The sequence below is a fragment of the Lutjanus erythropterus genome, chromosome 17 (assembly GCF_056507025.1).
Source record: "Lutjanus erythropterus isolate fLutEry1 chromosome 17, fLutEry1.hap2, whole genome shotgun sequence".
Lineage (NCBI taxonomy): Eukaryota > Metazoa > Chordata > Actinopteri > Lutjaniformes > Lutjanidae > Lutjanus > Lutjanus erythropterus.
Window position 1 is genome coordinate 1,316,927 of NC_139333.1, and position 10,852 is coordinate 1,327,778.

The following is a 10,852-nucleotide window of genomic DNA, read 5'->3' on the forward strand; positions in this document are numbered from 1 at the left end:
CCGTGTGTTTTTTGTTTTGACTCGAAGGGGGTGAATATTTATGCAGTCACTTATTTTATATTAATATTTGTATTTAATTGACATCACTTTGTAGAAATCTGTTTTCACTTTCACATTTAAGTTTTTTTTGTTCGTTTTATTTCGTCAATAAAGTCAAATTATGATTCCATGATTCCATTTATAAAAGCATCAAAAGATGAAAACATCCAAGAGGGCGAATACTTTTTATAGACACTCTGTCATTCAGAAGTTTTTGTAATCTTTGTAAACTTTAGCATCTCTACTAGAACTATAAAGTTCTGTGGGTTTGAGCTGTGAGTCCAGCATCGTCTCCGAGGTTCAACTGGGATGAATTCAGAGAAAAAGACCAGGGAAGCTGCAGCGAGTCTAGAAATCAGAAAATAGCATCTTCAAGTTCATTTATCACAGAAAAGCCTGAATGTCCAATCATAATCAAAACAAAGTCTTGTGCTGCACTTCTCTTCTGTTTTCATCCAAACCAAAGTTATAAATGCTCCACTGCTCATGAGTTTAACACAGATGGTGATGGATAATGTGCACCATCTAGTGGACACAGCATCAACTACATGAGCTGAGCTCAGTTTTACATGTTTGACCAGTTTGTATCGATGTGTAATGATGGGGGTTGAAACCTTATTAAGCTCCAGGACTTAAAACTCACACAGAGACATTTGGTGTCTCACTAAGACTGGAGACAAAGCTCTATAACACCTCTGTGGTCTGAATGATTTTAGATAGCACAATTAATGTCCATGTTAATGAATCTGTTATACTCATAATTGTGGCATTAAATGGAATGTAATTATTAAATGCATTGTTCAAAAATATATAAATGTGCTGTTATGTCATGAGAAGTAGCGTCATAGAGGGGAGACACAGTCCTGATGTCTAAACCTGCAGGTACAGAGGATCAGGGCAGTGGTTTCTGTCCAGCTGTACCGTATAAATTAACTGTCATAGTGAAGGAGCTGAAAAGGAAGGGAGACCATCTGAAGAGGACAGATAATGGGTACATCCCAGGTCTCTTACTTGTTGTTTCCTCACTCGAACCGGAAGTTCTTCTGGTTCGCCATCTTGCCGGCTCATCCTAAATCTCTTATTGCTGCTCAGAGGATTGAGGAGTGGACAAATGACAGAGAATGACAGATAACTTTCATATTTAATTTATTTCCTGCTTCACAATTCACTTAAAATCTCAGTTAACTGCAGGTCTGTGATGCTCAGGTTTCAGCTGATCTATGATCAGGCAGGCCAGCTAACAAAATGAACTTTATGATTAACAGTGGATGGATCACAGGTGGGAGCGTCTCTCCTCCAGGAGAGAAGCCGTGTGCAGCTGACACAGAAACGTCTGGCAATTTCTCTGATCCTTACAGTGAATCCTAAAAGAAAACACTTAGACTTTAATACAGTTTACAAGTAAATCACCAGGAGACTCTGTTCTGAAATCAGAGGAAATGGTTCAGGTGCAGCCGGGTGGATGATTTATGCACACAGGAGGATTAAGATGAGCTCAGAGTCAATCCACTGAAAATCCCCTCAAACAACCTTCTTCATTTAATAATTACAACTAAAGTCAGAGAGAGGAGAGTCTGTCTGTCAGTGAGAAACACTTTTACATCATTTCATCATCATTTACATGTTTAAAACCAAAACAAGTACTTCAATATAAATTCTAGTTCACTGTCTTATCACTGTCAATGGATACGTCCCAGTTCTCTTAAATCACATCCCTGTGTCCCTCACTTGTGTCCTTTTGTGTCTGTTGGCTTTAACAGCTGTACAGACTCCTGATGGAGTTTGTGTCATGTGGGCACCTGTGCTCTGTGTTCATATGAATCAAACCTCACAGTTGTGATCAGAGTCAGAGCAGCAGACTGTTAAACAAACACCTGCACATAAAGACAAGAATATACTGTGACTGTCTGTGAAGGACTTTATATTATTCATTCATTATTTGCACCTGTGTTTATGGATATTTTCACCATGAATTATTGACTGAATTACTCAGACCATGGTATCTATGTACTCTGAACACTGGACACGTATATGAATACATAAAAAGGTTGTATTTCTTTTTATAAGCACTTTTTTCTTTTATTATCCCTGACCTCTTTGTTCTTGGAGCACTTTAAGGAGTGGTTTTGGTTCCGACACCACTGTTCCACGGCCGTGTTGTTTGAACCTGGGAAAATAACTTCCTTTAAATTATCAATCCCTCCTTGAATTCCTTGCTGCGCCTATAAGGGTGGCCTGTAATTGTAGTGTTGGAGATAAGAGTTGAGTTTTTATTAAACTTCCGGCCAATAAATGTCTTATCATAAAACATATAGATGGTGATCTGTTGAAGCTACCTGATACTGGGCAAACTTCTTAGATATAAGAGATGTTTGTTATCAACAGAAACAGATTATGGTCATCAGAAGGTGGTGGAGGAAGTGCTTCTGTAATTTGATAATCTATGCACAAAATTACATCCTGGTTATCCAACAGGTACCCAGCATCAGTTTCTGACAGAAGCACACACACCTTTTTCTGATATAACGTCTGGTTTATTTTGTATGTTATAGATCATATTAATCCTGGTTTTGTCGATCCCAGTAAACACACAAACACTCCAGCTGCTCCAGCTGGCATGTGACTGATCTGTTAAAGACGATCTGACAGCTGTGATCTTGTCCTGTCTGCATTTTGCAGGTCTGATGAGATTTATTAGACTTTATAATCATGATAATTCCTTATTAGTAAGAATAATTTTAGAGACATACACAAACACAGGCACGCTGTTTAACTTAAACGAAAGGTGTCAATGTGAACACAAACCAGACCAGAACTGAAGTGAAACGATGCTGATCTTTTTGTCCAAACCAAATGAATCAAACTGCAGGTGTGAAAACATCCAACTCATGGCAGAAGTGGTTCTCCAGGTGTGTGGACATGGACTGACAGTTCACACATCTGGTAGCTTGCAGCCACAGATTTAACCACACATATCAAAGACAGTGGACGATGGCTGTACTTGCAGATGTTTTTTTTAATGCTGTTATCATGAGAGCACAAGTTAATTATGTTCTCCCCAACTGGGTTTTATGCCCCACCAAAGCCAAAGTTGGGGGTGCAGCAATCTCCTGATCTTGAGGCAAAGCAGGAAAAAATACAGTTGTAAAATTGCCAAAGACTTACAAATTTAATTGGCATTCACGAGGAAAGGAAAATAAAGTCATAGCATTTTGCTGTATTATTCTTAAGATTTCATTTTCATGAGAGGTAGTGTGTGTTTTGTTGTTCTTACGTGTTACCGGATGAGCACACCGAGCGCTTTAATAAATTCATTTACAAGCACAAAGCAACATTAATTCAAATCCTTCTGATCATTAATTCACTTAATACAGTAACTTGTGACTCTATGTCTGAATCGGACACACAGCAGGATGTCTCACACCAGCTTTGTGTGGAAATTCTTCAAAATATTAAATAATGAAGTTGCAAATTGTGCAGTGGAAGGAAAAAGTCCGCTGGACTGACGTTTGCTGCCACATCTGGACTCTCAGATAAAATTCCAGGTGAAGCCCAGAGCTTCAAGAACACTGGATTCATATTTTATTCAAAACACTTCTTAGTGAAATACTGCAGCACGTGATGAATTTACCTTGGCTGAGGCAAAAGGTGCTGCTCACTGAAGAAAGACGCCAAAATCTCCTGAAGAATCCATCTGAAGCCTCACACCAGGGGAGTGAGAGCTTTTCAGAGTTTAATTTTTTACCTTCTGAGTGCTCATTAACTTCATTAAGCCAACTATATTGAACATTTACAGCGCACATGGTGCGAGTCACCTGCTGCGATCAGCAGCGGCCTCTGAACGCCAACAGAATATGGAGTTCAATATAATGACTTTGAAACACTAAATGACTCGTTTTAATGACTTTCGTTAGTTTAAAACATTACAAGGTGAAAAAATATCACTTTCATGAGCCTGTTCAGTCAGACAGTGACAGATCGCAGGCTGACCTGGGCATCTCATCCTTCTCAACTGCTGTCAAGGTCAAGCTGCATACATGCACCATGTCCAATTTATTTTATGTTTATCATAATGTTGATTAATGTAGAAAATTTGTTCTTCTGCCTAAATAATTGTTCTTCATAGCACCAGATAAAAAACTGAAGTGGTAAGGTTTGGAACCCACATACATCAGGATTGTGAGCTTCTGTTCCCAGGATAGAAAATGTGTCCATGATTATTCAGCATTCATGATTATTAGTAACACAAAATTGGCAAAAATAAATTAGTAAAATAATAGCATGGCAAGTAATGGCAAGCTGAACCATTAACTGACCCACAGCAGCATGCATAGATGGTATCTTGATGACATAGCTACTGATTTTAGCTGAAAACCTCAGATCAAAGACATCAGACTTCAATGAAGTCCTTGTTCCACAGTGAACTTAGTCAGTCCAGGAAATAAATTCCTGATAAATTATCTCAAGCAAACAGCCTTTTATTTTCTCAAGTATGAGGTATGAAGACAAAACACACTTTGTCACCTTTAGATAACAAACATAATTAGCTTATGATCTCCAGATAAGAGCATTAAAACACTTGCATGTTTGACCATATCTTTTGTAAGTCACAGTAAGTCACCTATCACATACATTCTGGTACAGTGCACACGGAAATGCCTTCCTGTGACCGGGTCTATTTCCTTATCATATATAAGTAATGGATTATAAAACTTACTTGGGAAATTCCCAAGTATCAGTATTTCCTCGACTCCAGGCCTGTTACAAATGGTTGATGTCATTTCTGGAGGTGTGTCATGTGAGGGAGTCAGAAGAAGAGGGAATCTGACGGGATATAAATAATCTCACAGCATCACAGACCATCAGATTAGCAGCTCCGCTTGGAAGCCAAGAAGTCTCACACACAACTCAGCTGATCTACACAACTTCACCAGGTGAGGACAAGCTGGGTGGACAGAGACAGAGGGGGACAAAAACAGATATGTGTTTAAACATTGTTTATCCCAGTGCTGTCAACAATATTTTATATTGATTTAATACAAAAGTAACAGAAAGTTGTATCGTGGTACTGACTACATTTTGAACAGGTGTCCCTTTAAAGTGACCTTCTCAACCCTTCGTACAAGTTACAAAAAGACTTTGTTTTAAAATTCAGTCTGTAATGATGTTAAAATCTTTGATGAGGTTAAAAAGATTAGCCGGTACCCTGCATTCAGAAGCAGCAGACTGAAACCATAAAACTAGTCAAAACAGAGAGGAAAAAGTAACTGAGATGATTTAACAGAATGTTGAAGAAGCGCTGGATAATTTGCACAACATTGATCATTAATATCATGATATCAGAGAGTGTGTTTCTTCATTACATACTGTGAAAATCATAACTTGGATAGTTTATATCTACTTTCCTGTAAATGTCTTCATTTGTAAATGGTTGTATTTTTATAAAAAAAAACAAAAAAACAACAACAACTAGATTCCTGTTTTTAGGGGTGTAACAAAGACTGTGTGGTCAAATTTCTCGACAGGTTGCAGAAATGGCCTCAGATCACATGACGGTTGCCGGCCTGGGTCGACCCTTCACCCTCGGGATGCTCTATGATGCCTGGAAGGATGAACTCATCCCAGGTCAGTCCTGACTAAGACAACACTCTCATTAACTCTGTATTTCTAAATGTATCTGTGTGTTACAGCTCTGCTCACAGGAACTGTGTAATCATTTCACAAAGCAGTACCACTGTTTTAATCTGTTTAATGTGCAACATAAAGAGAATTAGAAAATGGCTTTAATTCTGTGATGTAGTTGTCCGTCATCATGCTGCCACCACTTCAGCCCTCAGTCTACCTGCTTCTTAAAGGTGATGAGAGCTGACTTTCTGATTGGTTTATGTTCAGCCTAAATTTGCCAGTAAATTAATGAGGGCACTTGGGTGCAGCTGACAGGTGTATCCCACTGTGCGCTGCTGGCACAAAGGGCAGGACGGGGCAGGATACCGCTGCACCCCAGGCTCAAGACAGCAAAGGTGGATTTGGACACACCCTGAATAAATAAATCCATTGTGCCTCGCACTTTCCACTCAAGCTGAGATTATTTAGTAGAGCAACAAGTTTCTAAACATTTTGAGGCTTGAATAAGTTTTATTGTTCCTTTGTCACTCACTTACTGTTCCTGATGACTGATGTTTTCCAATTTTTATAGGTCTGACACTGTGGGATGATAAAACTCTGCAAGATTATACAGCTGAAAGATCTCATCACAGCAGTCATTCTCAGATTTCTGCATCTGATACGATTGAATCCAAGTCCTCTCTGCTGGATATTAATGCTTCTCTGAAGGCCAGTTTCATGTGTGGACTGATTGAAGTTGGAGGATCTGCAAAATATTTGAATGATACAAAGAAATTCAAGAATCAGAGCAGAGTGACGTTTGAGTTCAAAGCTACCACACACTTCAAACACTTAATGATTGACCATGTAACCATGGACACCAAACAGAAAGAAGTTATTGAGAAGGGCGTTGCAACACATGTAGTCACAGGAATCCTTTATGGAGCAAATGCTTTCTTTGTGTTTGACAGTGAGAAGTTAGAAGCTGACAGGGTTCAGGAGATCCAGGGCAGCGTGGAAGCTGTGATAAAAAAGATCCCTTCATTTGATGTTGAGGGGAAAGTTGACATCAAGCTGACTGATGAAGAAAAAGCCCTGATCAATAAATTCTCCTGCAAATTCTATGGAGACCTTCTCCTTGAAAGCAACCCTGCAACATTTGAAGAGGCAGTGAAGACCTATGCCGAACTTCCAAAACTGCTGGGAGAAAATGGAGAGAACAGTGTTCCAGTGAAGGTCTGGCTGATGCCACTGAAGAATTTGGATCCCAAAGCTGCTGAGCTGATGACAGGGATCAGTGTTGGACTAGTGAGGAAGATGCAGGATGCTCTGGAAGATTTAAAGGAAACAGGAATGAGATGTGAGGATTCTCTGTTTGACAGTGTGGTCGAGCATTTCCCACAGATTCACAAGGAGTTAAGTCGTTTCCAAAACTTGTGTAATTATTACACAACTAAACTCCAGCAGACCATGGCAGTGAAACTTCCCCTCATCCGTGAAGGAAAAGAAGATGAGAGCAAATTAGACAAACTCTTTGAAGACAGAAAGAAGTCACCATTCAGTCAAGAAAATCTGAGCGAGTGGTTGGATCATAAAGAGAGAGAAATCAACGTCATCAGGTCCTGTGTAGACATGATGGAGGGAATAAAGATCGTTTCAGATGAGTCAGAGTTGGACAGAGAGGTTCTTGCTGCAGGTGTAGAAGATGTTCTGTGCTTTGTGTTCACCTCCCTGGACAGTGCTGACCCCTGCCTGGATGCAATGACCAACTACTTGGATTCACCTAAATTAGAAGTTACCAATGAAGACCCATGGTACTACTCAGATGAAGTTTTAACCAAAATGAAAGAAAAAGCCAAAGATTTCAACAAAGTTGCCAAAGGCTTGAAGAACAGCAGCAGTTTCCGGTTCCTGGTAGCGGCCATTGCAAATGAGAAATACAAAGGAGCAACTATCTACCATTACAAGAACGGCATTCTGGTCACTGATGATTTCTCAAAGCCAAACATCACTAATGTGGAGACTGACAAAGACAGAAGAGATTTACTCTGGTGTAAGTACTTTATTTTCACTGTCACATAAATAATGACAAGAAAAAACAGCCAACAGTACGATGGATGCACAGTGTTAGAGGAAGTGGTCACAATCTGAATCAGTGAGATAACCACACCTCTTCATTTGTATAAATCCGTTGGAAATAGAAAGAACTGGGAAATAAATGTGGCATGATAAAATTTCTATTTCAGGATTTATTTCATAGCCACATTTATTGAATTATTTAATTAATATTGACTAAAACAGTCTTCTAAAATAAATCGAGCTGTAATCATGATCACATCTTGTTCTGTCCTTCAGACGCCTGTGATGTCACTCTGGACCCAGACACAGCACACAACTACCTCACTTTGTCTGAGAGAAACAAGAAGGCCACATGTGGAAAACCACAGTCGTATCCTGACCTCCCACAGAGATTTGATTGGTTTCGACAGGTTATGACCACAGAGGGGCTGACTGGGCGATGTTACTGGGAGGTAGAGTGGAGTGCTGGACAAAGTGAAGATGTAGCTGTAGGTGTTTCCTACACAGGTATAGGAAGGAAAGGAAAAAGTGACCAGTGCTGGTTTGGAGGGAATACCATGTCATGGGCTTTAGGCCACAGATGGTCCCCACCAGACCCTACTCTGTATGTAGATCATGATAATCATCAGCAGAGTTTCCCTGTTCCTGCTCATGGCCTCACCCGTCTGGGAATCTACCTGGACTGGGATGCTGGCACTCTGTCTTACTACAAAGTCTCAGCTGACACAGTGACTCATCTCCACACCTTCCGTGCCAAATTCTCTGAGCCTGTTTACCCAGCATTCTTGATTTGGCGTAATTCCAACTACATATTCCTGCCTCTGTAATCTCATGATTGAGTCACATGATTCAGTTCAAATTCAGTCCAGTTCACTCCACTTTCACAGAATTATTGTTGAATATCTTTGCTATTGTTTTATTTTCATTGTGTGTATGTGTGTGAAGCTCCACCATGTTAGTCACATACACTGTACTCATGGACCAGAGTGGAGTAATAGACTTTCTGAAGTCCAGGAGTTTCTTTATTCACGATGTTCAATTTTACCATTGATCAATAATAATCAAAAGCGGTGAGGGAAATTACACATACTGCACAAATAATCAATATCTTTATTGTTCATGTAATCATGAGGATTGTGAGGGAAATTACACATATCACACTTTTAATCATATATCTGTGTTATCTTTGTCTCTTGTAATGTTTAAATATCTTCCCATATAATCATGTTTATTTCCTCTGATTGTTCTGAATCTTGTACCATAGAACCTTTAACCTGAGAGAACCCTATAGCTTGTGAAGTGTTTGTGGAGTGTACGTGATTAAAAGTCTGTTCAGGGTTCATCAGTGCAGGAAAATATTAGATTGTTGTCAGGTAGTAAAACTAGAAACAAAGGTGCCTCAGATCAGTAACAGCCAGAGAGGCCGGGGCAGATAGTTGGTAGGAGGGCAGTAAACTGCCACAGCACCTGAGACGGGAACAGACCAGACCAGGAAGACAACCTCGGCTGGAGGGAGAAGAAAATACATGAGATAAAGACGGCTCCAAGTTATAAAAGGAGTGAAAGCGTCTCTTCAGTGTCCACATTATGAACTGTCCTTTGTGTTGTGTACTGTGCTCTGAGCATTAATAAAGAGTGACAATAATGAGAGAGATTTTGGTCTCCTTCTTATTTGTCAGTGGAATTGCAATATTTCTAGAAAATTAGACAGTCAGGGTTGGATCAGATTACAAATTACACTGCAAGATGTGTAATTAATCTGACTACTTTTAGATTACTTCAAAATCAGACATTGAAAATATTTCACCTTTGACCTTTGAGTTCCACAAATATTCTTTTTAAACATCTCAAAACATTTTCCGTGCAAATAAAATTAATTTTTGCATTTTTTTTGTGGAGCTCTTATCAAAGAAGCCACATCTGTCACATCTGCTTTTCATAAATTGATTATGCATTGGATATTCAGGCTGTAACTTCCTATTTTCACTATCAATTGATCCGACATATTCTCAATGAATTGATTAGTTTGGTCCATAAAATGTCAGTCGTGTTTTAAAGATAAGAACCAGAAAATATTCATTTATGACAATCAGAGAATTTTGAAATTTCTTGTTAAAAAATACTCAAAACAATTAATCAATTATCAAAATAGTTTGCAATAGTTGATAATCAATTGTTTAATGGCTTAATTGTTGCAGCTCTGTTGATTACCATGAAACAATTGCTGAATTTTCAAATGGCTGTACTTTAAAGATATAATCTAGTAATCCTTTGTAAGGTAACTATATTTTTCAAATGTAATCAGGAACTTCACTTCTATATCAGACTGAAGAAATATTTAAAACATACAGCAGGACTTTTTTAATGCAGTAATAACAGGAAGTCAAGACTAAACCAAAGAGTCAAACTCACCACAGAGAAGAAGCTTCACTCTTCCTTCAGAAAACTTCAATAAAATTATATATATATATATATATATATATATATATATATATATATATATATATATATATATAATCCTCTGAAAGTTGAATAAAAACTTGAAGATTTAGAAACGATTATTAGAGGAACAGACTGGAGCACCTGAACGCCTCAGAGGGTCTGTGGTGCGTTCAGATGTAGTGCAGCCTTCTGCTGCTGTGTGTGTGTGTGTGTGTGACTGAGGCTCACCTGCGCAGACTCAGAACAGAGAGCTCCCAGTGTCGTCTGCAGAGCCCGCAGGCCGGGGGTGCACTCGATTTCTGCTTACACTACAGCACGACCGGGCGGGGCTTCACGACACTGTTACAACGAACAGGAAGAAAAAGAAGCATAGGGAGTGAGAATATAAAAACAGCAATATTTAAAAGGAGAAAATAGAGGAAATAGGAAATAAATAATAAACAAAGATTAAAGAATAAAGAATAAATAAAGAATTTTGTGCAAAGTGTGCATTGAGCTCCATTATAGAAATAACAATGTAAATATCTATACTGTGTGTAGTGCAGCAGAGTTATAATAAAAAATTAAGTCAACTTTCTTCTTATCTTGTGTAATTTTATTGAATATTATCCTTTATGTTTTGTTACCTACGGCTTAACAGTGGCTGAAGAAATGACAATTAAAATGAATTAAAAACCTCTTGCATTAA

At 38.7% G+C, this 10,852-nt stretch overlaps 1 protein-coding gene and 1 long non-coding RNA gene across 2 annotated transcripts; one reads left to right on the forward strand and one right to left on the reverse strand.

The window, feature by feature from the left end:
- Positions 1-1,785: 1,785 nt before the first annotated feature.
- On the reverse strand, positions 1,786-10,180 carry LOC146311503 (uncharacterized). The gene is made up of 4 exons (XR_014772155.1): positions 10,135-10,180; positions 6,201-6,409; positions 4,757-4,984; positions 1,786-1,913 (listed from the first exon to the last, which is right to left on the reverse strand). It is a non-coding gene; the product is annotated as an uncharacterized LOC146311503 (long non-coding RNA).
- On the forward strand, positions 4,899-9,376 carry LOC146311504 (stonustoxin subunit beta-like). Its single transcript, XM_084740207.1, has 4 exons — positions 4,899-4,973; positions 5,565-5,664; positions 6,236-7,696; positions 7,999-9,376. Exons 2-4 carry the CDS (start codon positions 5,574-5,576, stop codon positions 8,547-8,549), a joined length of 2,103 nt encoding a protein of 700 aa, XP_084596333.1. The 5' UTR covers positions 4,899-4,973; positions 5,565-5,573; the 3' UTR covers positions 8,550-9,376.
- Positions 10,181-10,852: the final 672 nt, after the last annotated feature.

Bases quoted from the DNA above. Each gene is read 5' to 3' on its own strand.
- LOC146311504 (XM_084740207.1), top strand. From the start codon at position 5,574: ATGGCCTCAGATCACATGACGGTTGCCGGCCTGGGTCGACCCTTCACC. The intron at 5,665-6,235 runs GTCAGTCCTGAC...CAATTTTTATAG, and splicing joins GAAGGATGAACTCATCCCAG to GTCTGACACTGTGGGATGAT. The intron at 7,697-7,998 runs GTAAGTACTTTA...TCTGTCCTTCAG, and splicing joins CAGAAGAGATTTACTCTGGT to ACGCCTGTGATGTCACTCTG.